Genomic DNA, 17,802 nt, shown 5'->3' on the forward strand with positions numbered 1-17,802 from the left:
TTCAAATTGGTTTCTTGAACATGACAATGAGTTCACTGTACTAAAATGGCCCCCAAAGTCACCAGATCTCAACCCAATAGAGCATCTTTGGGATGTGGTGGAACAGGAGCTTCGTGCCCTGGATGTGCATCCCTCAAATCTCCATCAACTGCAAGATGCTATCCTATCAATATGGGCCAGCATTTCTAAAGAATGCTATCAGCACCTTGTTGAATCAATGCCACGTAGAAATAAGGCAGTTCTGAAGGCAAAAGGGGGTCCAACACCGTATTAGTATGGTGTTCCTAATAATTCTTTAGGTGAGTGTATTATGAATATATTATGTAATTAATTAACAAAAAATGGGTGGTTCTCTGGATATAATTTTTTGAAGTCACTCCTTGCATTCTACTTCCTGTCCTGGCTCTTTAACTTCATCTTTGTTAGGAATTTATGGCAAACAGCTTCACTTGACTTTCTCAATCAGAGCATTCTCTAAGACCAGAGAGGGAAGGGAGATAAGTGGCTCAGAGAATCCAACATGACCCTAATAAGTGCAATGCTCTTCTGTAGGGGTGAGCAAATCGCTCTTTGGATCTTAGATCCAAAGTCGATTCGTTCCCCAACTTCGTTTTAATGCTGTACAGAGACCTGTCTCTGTACAGCATTAAAATGTATGGGCTTTGCAGAGGCAAACTTTGTGATGTTCGAAGTTGCGCGAGATTTCAGTGGACAACTTTGGCTTTCGATTCTACAACTTTAAAAACACTTTAAAGCAGCAATCCAAAGTTGGCTTCGGTACCGCAAAGCCCATGCATTTTAATGCTGTATGGAGACAGGTCTCCGTACAGCATTAAAACAAAGTTGGAGGACGAATGGACTTTGGATCTTGGATCCGAATCGCGATTCGCTCACCCCTACTCTTCTGTGGACATAGTTATCTAAGCCTATCAAGACAACAATAGAGCTTTCACACCTAATTCTATAAATATACTTTTTACTAACAAATATATTTCCCTCACAGCAACTGTAAACTAACAATGGGTTAATTATCTATGTAGGTAAGTAATTCACCTACAACTGGCATCGCAACTACACACATCTCCAAATTATGTACCCTTTTACTTAATAGACTTGCTTTGGTGCTCTTTGCTGGGTTTCAGTTTCAAGATTGTCCATTGTCTAAATCTGACAGAAAAAGCTGAAAGACAGCTCTAGAATGTTACACATTAAAGGTCCTTTTACATGGACTGATGTTTTGAGCAATTATCAGTAACAAACTAAATGTTCCCAATAGCTGCCTACTAGAGATAAGCAAATGTTTCAAAAGTTTGATTCAGCTGATTCCCTAATTTTACAAAAAAAATTGTTTTGCGACTAATTACTTAATCACAAAGCGATTTTTTTTGTAAGTAGTGGATGCAATGACAGGGAGCTGCGATAGCGCCTCCCCCTTCCCCAGTCATTGTACCCCTCAGATGCCGCGTTCATACATGATCGCAGCATCTGAGTGTAAAAACAGTGTGAAATGAACATAAATTTTTTTTTTAGCAAACTTACCGCCTCCATTTGCTTGTGAAGGGACAGCCGCCGCCATCTTTTTTGAAGATCTGTCGCAAAATCTCGCGCGGCACAAGATTACGCCATCACGCCGGCCGATGTGGTGACGTCATACGTCACCACACACAGTATTTCGGCCGAGATCTTCAATCAAGATGGCGGCTGGTGGCCCGTCGCAAGCAAATGAAGGAGGTAAGTATGATTTCTTTTTGTTTTTTACACTATTTCAGGTTAAATCAATTCGCTTACATAAAGCACAAGGAAATTTGACTTTGAGGTGATTCGAATTTATCCTGAAATTGGGATTCGATTCGCTCATCTCTACTGCCTACCCGTCAGTGGAGATGAGAGCTTGATTTACTTTCAGCAATCACCTCTACTGTATGTGGGAAAATGATCTCTACAGAAAATCATTGTTCTTGAGCAGCAGATTCCTGTTTACACAGCACGATCTGCTGCACAGAAACACTGATTTTAGTTGCCAGCCAAAAGACACAGTCACCTGACTAACGTGCATTTGCTCATTCATCAGGTGATCGCCAGCACCTTTTACACAGGCCAATTATCGGGAACAAGCCTGATTATCTGTTGTTGTACATAGACCCTTACACCTTTATTTTCTTCATACATGTATATGCAGATAGTGATAATGTGGATATGTCATTGAGGACTTCAGTGTACTTCCACAAACAAAATGCAAACTAACATTTAGACAGATGAATGGGATTTCAGTATAAATGTTAATAGGAAATGGAAACTAAAACATTTAATGGGGATGGATCCGTTTTCTCTGACACAATCTGGCACAATAGAAAATGGCTCCGTCTCCCATTAACTTTAAATTGAGTTCATGACGGATCCGTCTTGGCTATGTTACAGATAATACAAATGGATCTGTTCAGGACGGATGCATGCTGTTGTATTATTGTAACGGATCCGTTTTTGAAGATCCATGACGGATCCATCCAAAACACTGGTGTGAAAGTAGCCTAATTGGTAGAGGCGGAATAATTCTGGGAAATTAAAGACACATGATAGATCTAGACAGACTTGTTTTCATTGCATTCATCTTGGCATCTTCACTACTGACCTCCTAAAAGATTTTAACTCAATCCTTCACTATGTGGCTAGTAAGTAAACTATATATATATATATATATATATATATATATATGTACATAATTTAGAACTGAAACCTTAAACATACAGGTTGTGCTTGGCATTGTGGCTTCCATCCCTGCTCACTTTCTGGAGCTCAGATGCAAATAAATTTTATAAAATTTCAATGTGACAGGAACAGTTGTAAGAGTGCATAACTAGTATTGTTAAAAAATAAGTGTTTATACATGGAGTTCCTTAGAACAACCTTATTATAGACCATCACACAATACACTGTATATATATATATATATATATATATATATATATATAAATAGACTGAAATAAAGAAAAGAAATGGCAGCACCGTCTAAAGAAAAAATAATAATCAGGTGCAACAGCCCTAAAGGGCTAAGCACGACCCCAATATACACAATCAAGAAGAACGGGCAGCACTCCAAAAGAAATAAAATAAAAATTAAACCTTTTATTCACCCATGTGGGACAATCGAGGTTTCGGCTCTGCAATAGAGCCTTTCTCAAGTTTGAGAAAGGCTCTATTGCAGAGCCGAAACCTCGCTTGTCCCACATGGGTGAATAAAAGGTTTCATTTTTATTTTATTTCTTTTGGAGTGCTGCCCGTTCTTCTTGATAGTATATATATCAGTTCATATGTCATCTCTTAATGGCTTCCTCAATATTTTAGTTTGATTACCAATAGCCCAAAATTTTGTGGGGAATCTGATTAAGTATAAATATAATCATTGCATTTTAAGGCTACTTTCACACTAGCGGCACGGACCTCCGGCAGGCTGTTCCATCGAGTGAACAGCCTGCCGGATCCGTCCTGCCACTAATGACCGTGTGCCCCCGGACTGCCACTAATGACCGTGTGCCTCCGGACTGCCGCTCCGTCTCCATTGACTATAATTGGGGCGGAGTTCTGGCGAGGCACGGCAGCGCACGGCGAGAGGCTGCCGAAATAAATGTCGGACATGGCGTAGTTTTATTCCGGCAACCTCTTGCCGTGCGCTGCCGTGCCTCGCCAGAACTCCGCCCCCATTATAGTCAATGGGGACGGAGCGGCAGTCCAGAGGCACGCGGTCACTAGCGTCAGGATGGATCCGGCAGGCTGTTCACCCAACGGAACAGCCTGCCGGAGGTCCGTGCCGCTAGTGTGAAAGTATCCTTACAAAAAAAATCCAGGAGCACTATTTCTACTTTTAGGGAGTGCCTAGTAAATGTAAAGAGTCATATAGCCCATGCAATGCTCCTTTGGGATAAAAGATATGCTAATTAGCTATCTTTCTGAAATGAAAGCTGTGTCTCTGGTACCACCAGATGTGATTATTAGAAGACAAAGGTAGTGGGTGACCTTAATTAATACTTAACTTTTAATAATCAATTAAAATAATGGCCCTTTAAAGACAATTCACAAACAGACACACACAATGGTGCATAACATTAAACAAGCAGTAACACACAATGGTGCAAAAAATGCTGAACCATGTACAAGGAGTGTAATCAGTGGTGGTTAGCCATTGATTGGGATAAAGGTAAGGAAAAGAGGGGATCCACGTGCTTGGTCTCTTCCCCTACAAGTCCCTACTCAAATTGATCTATCTATCCCTGCACAGGGGGTAAAAAATGCTCACTCTAAAAAGGGCGAACCCACCGTGTCACTCCTAACTCCTTAGATGTCCCTTCTTTGTCCCTACGCTGTGCCAGTTGACTTCCCAGCTTCGTCAGAAAGAGGGGAACAACAGAAGAGGCCCTGGAATTACTACAATTAGCTTATTCTAACCCGTTTTATTCACCTTGGGCCAACTCATCAGGGGACTCGCAACAGTGTATCAGCCATTTTATAAGCAAATTAAAAATGAGACTTAGATTAGGAGTAGAGATGATAACTCAGTTAGAGTATAGTCTGGAGATCGCCATCCACTCTACCCCACAGATAGAGCCCACTGTTTTCACTGTATGGTATCCAGCCAGGCTTGTGGCAGCAGCATATGACAGCACCAACAGATGTGAGGTAGCTGTCCAAAAACTCAATGTTCAAACTTTAAAACAGGCCTTGAGACATAATTTACGATCATAGCTAAACCAGCATCTCATCCGCAGACAGTTGTTTCAGGGTGATTGCCTCTCATCAGTGCAGAGCAGAAAGAACTGTAGACCACCATCTCCTACTCAGCATGCTTTAATCTATTCATCTTAAGGACACTTCTCTCTCCTGGTTTTCTCTCTATCTCTCTGGCTGCTCTTTCAGTCTGTCATTTGCTGGCTCTTCCTTCTCTTGCTGTTGGGGTCCCTCAGTATTCAGTCCTGTCTCCTCTCCTCTTCTCTCTCTACACAACCCCTATTGGACAGACCATCAGCAGATTTGGTTTTCAGTATCGTTTGTATGCTGACAACAAATAACTATACACTCCCTTGAAATCACCCCTGATGTACTACCGAAGACCAGTGACTGCTTTTCCACTGTCTCCAACATTATGTCATCTCTCTACAGTATCTGAAACTGAACCTTTCAAAAACTGAACTACTTGTGTTTTCTCCATCTACTAACCTACCTCTCCCTCTCAGTGTGACATTACTATTACAACGAGGCAGCACGCCCTCTGTCTCTGTGTTATGTTTTACACTGATCTTTACTTAAATCCCTATTCGATCTCTTGCCCACTTATGGGCCTACAACTAAAAAAATCTCTAGAATCCACCCCTTGCTTACTTTGGAAACATCAAAAACTCTCATTGTTGCCCTGATCCATTCCCGTATCAATTACTGTAACTCAATACTAATTGGCCTCCCCCTCACCAGACTCACCCCTCTCTAATCTATCCTTAATGCAGCAGCCAGGCTCATCTATCCGTCTAACCGCACCTTCAATGCCTCCACCCTGTGCCAGTCACTGCACTATTTGCCCATACGGTATGGGATTCATTTAATCTTCTCTCTCTCACCCATAAAGCTCTCCACAGTGCTGCAACCATTACATCTCCTTCGCATTTCTGTCTACCACCTAACAAGTGCTATACACTCCCATCTTCAAGACTTATCCCAAGCTGCTCCAGTTCTCTGGAGTTCCCTACCCCAAACAATTAGGTTAGTCCCAACATCCACAGTTTTAAAAATCTTACTCTTCCCCATTTACCCCTGTCCCCCTTCCTCTTCAAATTCATTCTTCGATGGCTGACTTACTTATCTGCTCCTGTATTTTGTTAAGATGGCTGGACCACAAAAAAGCACTTTTTTCCTTTTGTGTCACCCCTTATACCCTCATAAATTGTAAGCTCTATGCGCAGTGTCGTCATGTTCCTTCCCTGTGCAGGCATAAGCTTCAGGGAACTAACTGCGCATGCGCTAGCCCGTGCATCGCGATATTGCGGCACTCTAGCTTTCTGACATCGGGGAGCAAGGAGGAGATTCTAAGAATGCGGAGCAGTGCTGGGATCCTTCACACTGGACTCATCTCACGTACAGGACTCATCTAAGGTTCATTTTCATATGTATCAAATCGTTTTTTTTACACAATAAAAGCACAGAGAGCTATGGGGACTGGGTATTGCGGATGTGCTAGCAGCCATCTAGCAGCCCATGTCCTCAGCTATATACACAAAATCCCGGTGACAGGTTCCCTTTAAATGGGACAGAGCTGCTCCTAGGCAATGTGACAGTAGTAATATGACATCACATGGCCTAGGGAGAGGCCTAAGCACTCATGCAGCACCGCAGCCTCTTCATACAGCTGATTGAAGGGGATGTTGGCAGTCAGTCCCCCACCGATCCCATACTGAGGACCTATCTTGAGGATAGGCTATCAATATCAAAATCCTGGAGCACCCATTTAATATAACCTCCCAACCATTATGCATTATTGATAGTGCACGTTTCTTCATATATTAAAAGGCTTGTCCAGCAGAAACATTGATGGGAAAAGGTTAAGACTACAGTACTTCAAACAATGAAATATACTAATACTAATCTCACTGATCCATCAACACTCTTGTTTTAATGCCTACAGGATCTCCGCTGGTCTCTACTTCCTGGTCTCTTCTCAACACTCTGAAATCGCTTGCTCAGCCAATACCTGCCTGATTAGGTTCACCAATGCAGCCAGTGATTAACTGAGCCAGCATTTCCTGTAAATGAAGACGTCACCAGAAAGAAAAAACCTGTAGAGAGCCAGTTTAGCATTGAAACAGAATCATGGGATATCAGTGAGGTGATCATACTTTACTTACTCCAAGCCTTTTCTCCACAATTTTCCCAGTTAAACCCCAATTCATGTTATTGTCCACTCCAAAGCCATTAAAATCCATCAAATTCAAATTGCAATACCAATCACAGAGCAGCTTTTATTCAGCTTTTATGAACAGTTTAAAACATGAAAGCTGCACTGTGATAAACATGCACTGCAATATCATATATTCAGTCTACAGTAGAAAATAACAGAAAGAAAATGTAGAGTATTAAATAAATATCAGATACAGTATACTATAAATCACATAAACACATAATATAACGAATGCCAATGAAAAGTAACTCATTGTTAGCCATAAATGTTGAAAACCAGTCAACGCCCATCCATTAATGTTCTGTACTTAGGCATACCACATTATGGAAACAGATAATAATTTCAAGAGCCAACATAAAATTACAATGCCTTGTCTCAGATTGTAAACAGATACTCATTAGTTCTCCTTTTGGCAAATTTAGAAAATACATCTTGGATTCATTGACACAGTTATAAAAAAAAATTGTATTTCTATTTTGAGACTCTTTTATGGAATCTTGTAACTTCTTACCATGCAGAAAATAAAATAATTACAAAAATATTTAAAAAAATTAGCCTTTTTTATCTGGAGCACTGGTAAGCTATTAACAATGTTTCATCCATTTTTCACTGAACTGATTATTACCCTATTGTAGATAAGAAAAGTCCAACTAACATCCATGAGCATAGTTTCTTTCCCATTACTTCTTATTAGTCTCATGCTCTCTATAAAGCTCCACATAGATCGTCCTACATGATGAGTACAGTCATAACATACATGTTAAATCATAAGCCACAAAGAGACAATAATGATACTCACATGGCCTTGGTCATCCAGCTCATTATTGGTAAGTTTTAATTTATCAAAACTAATGACTTGTCTCATCCAGGTCTCTCCAGATGCTGGGGAATCTGGGTGGATATAAACACGTGGAGGAACAGGAGAGTCTGCATTTCCTGCGACCATCCATTTAGAACTGTGGTAAACGTAGCTGAAGAAATACATAAAAAAAGGATTTTATTACACAAAATAATGCACTTATTGACAGCATCTTCCATTGCAGCCACTTGCACATCTTGCTGCACTCTACAGGACATCTACATATTTTGGAAAGAAGTCCATGGACTATGTATATACAGTGTATTCAGATTTCACACTTTATTTTTTTTTTTGCTCTGGAGTTTTCCTAAATTGATTGCAAAACGGGTAACAATTTGAAATGCATTTGTTTTTATTCCACCACTCGTTGACATAAACATTCACTACGACTGTTCCTTCAGCTGGCTGATTCTGACATAAATGAAATAGATGGATGTAAAATAATGCTCTTCTGAATCATCTCAATTCTTCACGTTTTTAAACGTTTCATTTTCTCCAACAAAAGGGGTCTTAATTAGAGATGAGCGAATCATTTCTATGAAATCAAAATCCGACAAAATTTAAAAATAAATAAATAAATTTGGATTCGGTTGAAACAGAATTTCTAGTGAATACATTTGGGAGAGAGAGAAGAGAAAGAAGAGTGGGGGAGAAGAAGAGAGGGGCGCTACTTTTCATACAGTTTGAGGCACTTTTGATTTGGGTATCACTGATAGTGTTGATCGCGAATATTCTAATCGCAAATTTTTATCGCGAATATTGGCACTTCGAGAATTCGCGAATACCTAGAATATGGTGCTATATCTTCTTAATCGTAAATATTCTAGATTTTTTTTCATCAGTACCCATGATCCCTCACTGCTTCTTGCTTGTTGGCTAATGAGAAGGCTGCAATATCTTTAACTTTAGGAGTAGTGTTGATCGCGAATTTTCGTATCACGAATTTTTATTGCAAAATTTTTTTATTGCGAAATTTCCGATTGCCGATTTTTGCAATAAAAAAAAATTACTGGAGATCACGAATTCTTGAATTCGCAAATATATGATGAATATTCGCCCAAATATTCACGAAATATCGCGAATTCAAATATTGCCCCTGCCGCTCATCACTGATCAGGTCTGAATTAAGTAACACAAGATTCAGATGAATCAGACACAAAATGAGTTTTCAGAAATTATAATCTTAATAAGATCTACTGACTGGACCATCATGATCCATCAACCAAAACATTCTTGCACATTTGCTCTGGCCTCTTTGAGAAGGCTTGATGCATTTCTCTGCTTCTGTTGTCCAACCCATGCTCTATTGACCTTAATGTGAAAACATTTTGGGAAAAGCAAATGTTTCTCTAAAAACAACAAATAGGAAGTCAATGGAGTATAGATTATATAGCAGAGGACTATTTTCAGCCAAACACCAAAATGGATAAATACAAAAGTCCTTTCTTTAGGCTGGAATCACACATGCAGTTTTCCTGGCCATTTTTTTGGATGCAGTTTTTTGTGTCAAAGCCAGCAGTGGAAGAAAAACTAAGAAGGGAAGGCTGACACTTTTGTGTTTGATTTAAAAAAAAAAATTGCCTGTGTGATTCCAGCCTTATACTTTCTATTGAATCTACTCCAAGGCTTTTATTTAAGAAAGAAAGAAAGAAAGAAAGAAAGAAAGAAAGAAAGAAAGAAAGAAAGAAAGAAAGAAAGAAAGAAAGAAAGAAAGAAAGAAAGAAAGAAAAAACTACTTTAAAACTGAGGAGTGTGGTGTGAATCTAGCATGACACTACATACTGATATAAACTGAATAACAGATCATATCCACTTGACAACTCTATAGAGAATGTATATTTTAGTCTATAGGATTCTATAGTTCTTTGTTCACTTCCAATTTCCAAACATGTTAATAAAGGAAAACATTTCTTTTGTCATTTTGCTATTTTTGTGCAGTGGGTATGATGGCTCTTTGACAATAGAGAGAGAGCAGGTATATAACAGTATAGAACTTTGCCGGCAGAAAAGTAATCCCACACAGATCCAAGATAGGAGCTGAGATGTACTCTTTTAGTAATTCATTCAGCAAATGGAATATTGTATTTAGACTATAAAATCTGCATGACACTGGGTACTGTAGTGAAAAAATATCAAGTATTACATCGAAAATAACTTGTCTATATCTGTTATTAGTGTAATAATTCTGGACTTTTAATGCACAAATATGTAAACACTATAATTTCCTGCTAAACAATTTTAATTTGCATTTGCAGTGCCTAGCTATGGGTTATTGGAATATGTTTCTGTAATCTATTTATCGGACCTCTGATCTATCATCACCTACTACCTACCTATCTATCTATCTATCTATCTATCTCTATCTATCTCTATCTATCTATCTCTATCTATCTCTATCTATCTCTATCTATCTCTTCTATCTATCTATCTATCTATCTCTATCTATCTCTTCTATCTATCTATCTATCTATCTCTATCTATCTCTTCTATCTATCTATCTATCTATCTATCTCTTCTATCTATCTATCTCTATCTATCTAGCTGCTTGTTTGTCTATTTATCTACCTGCTATCTACTTCATATCTACCTGTCTTTTATCTATCTGCCATCTATAGTCATCTGTCCAGCTTCAATCTATGTATCTATCTGCCATCTATCTAGCCAGATATTTATTTCATATCTACTCTCTCTCTATCTCTCTATATATATACTATACCTTCCCTCTACTTATCTATCTAGTCACCCTTCCACCTTCTATCTGTCAGTCTATCTACCATCTATCTATGTATCTATCTACTTTTTATCTATTTACTTATCTACCTTTTATCTATATCTATCAAGCTGTCATAGCTTCAGTTATTATTTGCAGTGCTCCACAGCCAAAGATGTCTACAGTAAGAAATGGTTAAATGGATCATATGGTTGAAACAAAACACAAATCAGCTCTAGCAGAAAATATAGAGAGGGGAGGCAGAACACATAATCGATGCAAAGAAATGTAGAATAATCCAGCCCTCACAGAGCGGGTAACATTTTCTACAGGGATTTCTATAAAATGGATACATAAGACATAAGACATAAAGCTCTGTCTTATATGAACGTGTATGTCAGTTCGTTTCCACTGTAAGCAGTGTTCGTTCCCCCAGCAATCCTGCAATAACTGCTGAGGAAAGAATCAGCAAATGAAGCCAATTTCTGTCTAAATATCAAAAAGCTAATTTCATTTACATTCAATACATAATACAACCGGTGGTCCTAGGAAATATACAATATAAACTACCATCAATATCATCATCCTTTGTGCTGAAAACCGCTCACATTACACTGACCCGTAACATTTCTTCCAGGGCTTTGTGTGTGCACCAGGAAAGTCGGAAGCGTTTAGTACATCATAATGAATATACCTGACACTATGCCAAGAAAACAGCCATAAATAAAAATAATAATTCACTAAAGTATAGTTATGTCATGTAAATCACCGATACCAATAAGATCCTCGGAGAACTATATGACAATATCAACTCTTTACCGCAAAATACCAGATTTTGCATATATGCACGCGCACACTAATATATATATATATATATATATATATATATATATATATATATACACACTATACAGACACATATATACACACACTATACACACACACACATATATATATACACACACACACTATACACACACACATATATATATATATACACACACACACACACATATATATATATACACACACACACTATACACACACATATATACACACACTATACACACACATATATATATATATATATATATATATATACACACACACACACTATACCCACACATATACACACACACACTATACACACACACTATACACACAGATATATACACACACACATATATATATATATATATATACACAAACACTACACACACACACACTATACACGCTTTTATATATATATATATATATATATATATATACATACACACACACACACAAACACACAATACACACACATATACACACACTATACACATATATATATAGGTACATATATATATACCCAATATATATATATATATATATATATATATATATATATATATACATACACACTATGTAAATATATATATTACATATATAAAATATAAATAATATATAAAAATATGTAAATATATATATATATATATACCAAAACATATAACTGTGCCCGGATGCCAAACATCCCACTGCAATGTGGGTCACCAAATAATATGAAATATCTAATAACTGAATAATTACCGGTATCTTTTGTTATCAACTGGAACTATGTCCATGGCTATATAATACTGCTGGTGAGGGTCTAGTCCTGAAATCTTCACCCTCATTGCTGGAAACATTCGCCTGTGAAATAAGTCCATATTAGTAAAAAAAAAAAAAGGTTTAAAAGCAATAAAATAAATATTAGCCAATACAACAATAAATAATTAACAAATAAATATTGAATCAAACTGAATTAGACTGGATGTTTCGTTTCCCTTTACAGTGAATGGTAGTAAGGACAGGGTGCTGGATGTTCTAGGGTGTTCCTAAGGTGTATGGGTGATTTATTATGACACAATGTCCATCCAGTGGGAGCCTTCAATGAATACTGAATGAATACTGCCTAGCAGACTGAGAGCCAAGAAAGTGTCCTCCTGATATTTCCCTCTATGCACCTGTAGAACATGGAGGTTTGGCTGAGGCTCCACTGGACAAACAGTGCATTGTGCAGAATGGCTGCTATAGAGGTAGGGAAATGTAGTCTGGAACATATGGATTTCATCAGATATGTTTGTGCAATATTTAATAAGCCGAGTTCCTTGTATAATATCCAGGTTTTCTTGTACATCTGTCTTTGAACCGTGTCTTTTCAGGAGAAGACCCAATTCATGGAGCTGCTCTAATGAGCAGGCTGCTGCTACATGACTCCAACTGCTGGAGCAGACTTCCCATCTGCAGTCACTTCATCATTCTGTAAGCTTCAATTTAGATGCAGGGACCCCATCCTGCTGTCCATCTACACAAGCCAGCTTTCCCTAGAGGGCTCCGTAAAACAAGATGTACAGGAATCAATGTACTCAATGCTAAGCATGTGTCCTACTAGCATCCAATACTACAAGAGGCAGGCTACTGAGGACTAGTGACAGTAAGGACTTATGTGGTCTACTTTAAATTTTTAGATGTTTTCATAAGTATCTTCAGGATTAGATGGCCACTTAGTGTAAAGGGGGCAATTCTAATATATCTATAGATCTGATATCCCAGTCCAGTCTAAGCTGGTCCCCTATTACTCTAACAGCAACCCTATTTCCTGACCTAAGTTAACTTTTCTTGGCACCTGTGGTGGTCTCATAGTCCCTCAGTGATATACATTGTAGAGCCCTGGCTGGAGGACTCTTATAAACCCTCCCATGAACCTGAATGCTGGACTGATAGGACCATATTTCACTTTAATCCTGGGTCTTGTTTACTCCCTCATTACTGGCTGGAGAACAGAACTGAGGCTTTCAAGGCAAGGTCCTCTCATCAGCTCCAGGTGAATATCCCATAATGTTTGTGTGAGCAGTTATGGCTTCAGGTTTTGGTGTAGCCTGCAGACTATGTAATGGCAGGGGTGATTTACAGTGTATGATGTTTATCCAGCCAACACATCATGATGGAAACATTCACAGGGAGATGAGAGTGCCAAACCTTGTCTAGTGAGATGTCACTGGCCTTCTGGCAGCAGCTCTACATCCAGCATCATGAAGGAGAGTTGTGGACTTGGCTCTATCTATCTATCTATCTATCTATCTATCTATCTATCTATCTATCTATCAATGAAATAAATTAGTGGACCATCCTCACCTCCCGGCCTTGGTGATGATCATCTCCGTCCCGATCTCATGAAATCGCTTCCATAACTCTGCTCCTTGAAGATCCACACGAATGACAGAGGCAGCAGGTCCCCCAGGAGCAGCCACCACAGGAGAGGACAGGGGAGAACTACAAGTTCCAACTGCAGCCTTCACTCCACCATAGCCATCTTCGCTGGGAGCTGCAGGGCCACACAGTGCAAAAATCAGGTCACCACCTCCATACACTAGTTGTATCATACATATTCTATACACCAAAATCACTTCTGATGGATACCGAAGCATCACTGCCGGTGGATAACTTTTACATGAGGTCTCAAATTATTTAAAACCTGGGATTGGGACTATGGATATAGATTATGAACCTAGAATGACTAAAACAAGTGACCAAATTGAAAATAATTTGCCAATAGATATTAAAATATACCATATGGAAAATATAACAAATAAGCAAAATGGTAATAATACCACTACTACCAGTAATAACACAATTAATGCTGCAAGTTTAGTATATATATATATATATATTTTTTATCAGAAATCGCTTTGTGCGACATACTAATTATTAGTTTTTTTTATTAGTTTTAACTGAAATGCTTTATATGTTAATATGTTAATTGATATATATATATATATATATATATATATATAATTATAGGATAGAAAAGACATAAAATAAATTACAATAAAATCATTACTGAACTGATAGAAATCTTATGTATTTTGCAGCAATTTGTATTCCATAGATATTAGGATTCCTCAACTTATAAAAATGACATAAAAAAAAACCATCGGCCTTAAACTGAATAGTAACACAATATTTTCAATTCTTTACACATATTTTGTGACCACTACCCGGAAGAACAAAGATTTTGATAGATTCAATCTGCTGCCAAGATATCATGATGTCCCTTTAATGGATTTTTTTTTTTTTTATAAAATCCCTCCTCAGAGCAGAACTCAGCAAACTGCTGTACTTTCTACTTCCCAGCAGTTATCTCATGTTTTATATCTGAATAGTTGTGTCCCCATCCGATATTGTCGCCCTATCTTCTGCTGGTACAGTGGTTCACAGCACGCAGGGCACCACTCTATGATATCTGCTGCTCTCCCCACATATAATGTATTAAGGAGAAATATGACTATTATCTGTAAACTATATTGCGCTGTGCACTTTTATACACTTTTGGCAACTTTTATAAAACTTTCAAAAACTTCGGAAACTTCTAAAATATCTAAAGATCTACAGCAAGATTACATGCTGCAAAAACTCAGAAGAAGCAGAACAAGAATAGTATAAAAGGATGAAGTACATAGAGACAGCTAGTACAGAGGGGGCACTTACAGGGGGGCAGGCTGCAGGCAGGGAGCTCAGGGACCCCCGGCTGCTCCCCGGCTCCATCCTCCAGCTTCCTCCTCTTCTTCTTCTGCTGTTTCTCAGCCCCGATGAGAGCCTCCACGGAGAAGGCGTGCGCCTTGAGGCTCATGGTGCAGGGTGACCTCCTCTTGTCTGCCATGTCTCATCTACAGCGCGGTTACACGGCACATATATATGACATGCCCCAGTGCGAGAAGTGTAATCCAGGCAGCCTCTCCCCTCCAGATCCCCGCGTCCGGTACCGCGTCCCGGGAAGCAGCGGTATCGCAGCCGCTAATTGACGTTTGTAGCCTTGATCTGTCAGCGCCGGAGACAGGAGAACCGCCGGCACAACTTGCTCATTAGTGACAATAAAGCGGCGGGACGGGGAGGGGCCTGGTGGCTGTCAATCATCTCGCTTCTGACCAACCACAAGTGCAGCCCTCCACAGGGGGCGGGGTTACGTCCTAATTGGGCTGTTAGGGAATGTAATGGTCTAAAGTTCTAACCAAGATTTATCTACTCATCCCCCACACCATGACTGCTGCATCCAGTACTACTACTGCATGATAGGGGTAATCATCAGCAGGGACTACGGCACTCAGTCTCCTGTACTCATATATTAACCATCATCAGCGATTTCTGCAGTGTGCTGTACTCCTAAGTATATCATTAACCATCATCAGTGAATACTGCTGTGCCCTGTACTCCTATGTATATTACCTATATATATATATATATATATATATATATATATATATATATATATTATTACCCATCATCAGCGATTTCTGCAGTGTGCTGTACTCCTAAGTATATCATTAACCATCATCAGTGAATACTGCTGTGCCCTGTACTCCTATGTATATTACATATATATATATATATATATATATATATATATATTATTACCCATCATCAGTGATTACTGCGGTGCCCTGTAATCCTATGTATATTAGTAACCATCATCAGTGATTACTGCTGTGCCCTGTACTCCTATATATATTACCTATATATATATATATATATTATTAGCCATCATCAGTGATTACTGCTGTGCCCTGTACTCCTATATATATTATTAGCCATCATCAGTGATTACTGCTGTGCCCTGTACTCCTATGTATATTACCTATATATATATATATATATATATATATATATTAGCCATCATCAGTGATTACTGCGGTGCCCTGTACCCCTATATATATTACCTATATATATATATTATTACCCATCATCAGTGATTACTGCTGTGCCCTGTACTCCTATATATATTACCTATATATATATATATATATATATTATTACCCATCATCAGTGAATACTGTTGTGCCCTGTACTCCTATATATATTATTACCCATCATCAGTGATTACTGCGGTGCCCTGTACCCCTATATATATTACCTATATATATATATATATATATATATTAGCCATCATCAGTGATTACTGCGGTGCCCTGTACCCCTATATATATTACCTATATATATATATATATATATTAGCCATCATCAGTGATTACTGCGGTGCCCTGTACCCCTATATATATTACCTATATATATATATTATTACCCATCATCAGTGATTACTGCTGTGCCCTGTACCCCTATATATATTACCTATATATATATATATATATATTAGCCATCATCAGTGATTACTGCGGTGCCCTGTACCCCTATATTTATTACCTATATATATATATTATTACCCATCATCAGTGATTACTGCTGTGCCCTGTACTCCTATATATATTACCTATATATATATTATTACCCATCATCAGTGAATACTGTTGTGCCCTGTACTCCTATATATATTATTACCCATCATCAGTGATTACTGCGGTGCCCTGTACCCCTATATATATTATTACCCATCATCAGTGATTACTGCTGTGCCCTGTACTCCTATATATATTACCTATATATATATTATTACCCATCATCAGTGAATACTGTTGTGCCCTGTACTCCTATATATATTATTACCCATCATCAGTGATTACTGCTGTGCCCTTTACCCCTATATATATTACCTATATATATATATTATTACCCATCATCAGTGATTACTGCTGTGCCCTGTACTCCTATATATATTATTACCCATTATCAGTGATTACTGCAGGGTCCTGTACTCCTATGTATATTATTACCCATCATCAGTGATTACTGCTGTGCCCTGTACCCCTATATATATTAGCTATATATATATATATTATTACCCATCATCAGTGATTACTGCAGTGTGCTGTACTCCTATATATATTATTAGCCATCATCAGTGATTACTGCAGGGTCCTGTACTCCTATGTATATTAATAGCAATCATCAGTTATTACTGCAGTGTGCTGTACTCCTATGTATATTATTACCCATCATCAGTGATTACTGAAATGTGCTGTACTCCTATATATTATTACCCATCATCAGTGATTACTGCAGGGTCCTGTACTCCTATATATATTATTACCCATCATCAGTGATTACTGAAATGTGCTGTACTCCTATATATTATTACCCATCATCAGTGATTACTGCAGGGTCCTGTACTCCTAAGTATATTAATAGCAATCATCAGTTATTACTGCAGTGTGCTGTACTCCTATATATATTATTAACCATCATCAGTGATTACTGCAGTGTGCTGTACTCCTATATATATTATTAACCATCATCAGTGATTACTGCAGTGTGCTGTACTCCTATGTATATTATTACCCATCATCAGTGATTACTACAGGGTCCTGTACTCCTATATATATTATT

The 17,802-nt window shown here is 38.2% G+C and overlaps 1 protein-coding gene across 1 annotated transcript in view; it reads right to left on the reverse strand.

Moving 5' to 3' along the window:
• The window catches only part of TBX18 (T-box transcription factor 18), a 44,338-nt gene extending 28,967 nt beyond the window's left edge, over positions 1–15,371 (reverse strand). Inside the window, exons 1-4 of the mRNA XM_040428722.1 lie at positions 15,016–15,371; positions 13,663–13,852; positions 12,076–12,177; positions 7,737–7,908 (exon numbers count right to left, since the gene is read on the reverse strand). Of these exons, the coding sequence (XP_040284656.1) occupies positions 7,737–7,908; positions 12,076–12,177; positions 13,663–13,852; positions 15,016–15,187 (636 nt within the window). The 5' untranslated portion in view covers positions 15,188–15,371. The remainder of the gene's footprint in view (positions 1–7,736; positions 7,909–12,075; positions 12,178–13,662; positions 13,853–15,015) is intronic.
• Between the last annotated feature and the right edge of the window lie 2,431 nt (positions 15,372–17,802).

The sequence above is a fragment of the Bufo bufo genome, chromosome 4, assembly GCF_905171765.1.
Source record: "Bufo bufo chromosome 4, aBufBuf1.1, whole genome shotgun sequence".
Classification (NCBI taxonomy): domain Eukaryota; kingdom Metazoa; phylum Chordata; class Amphibia; order Anura; family Bufonidae; genus Bufo; species Bufo bufo.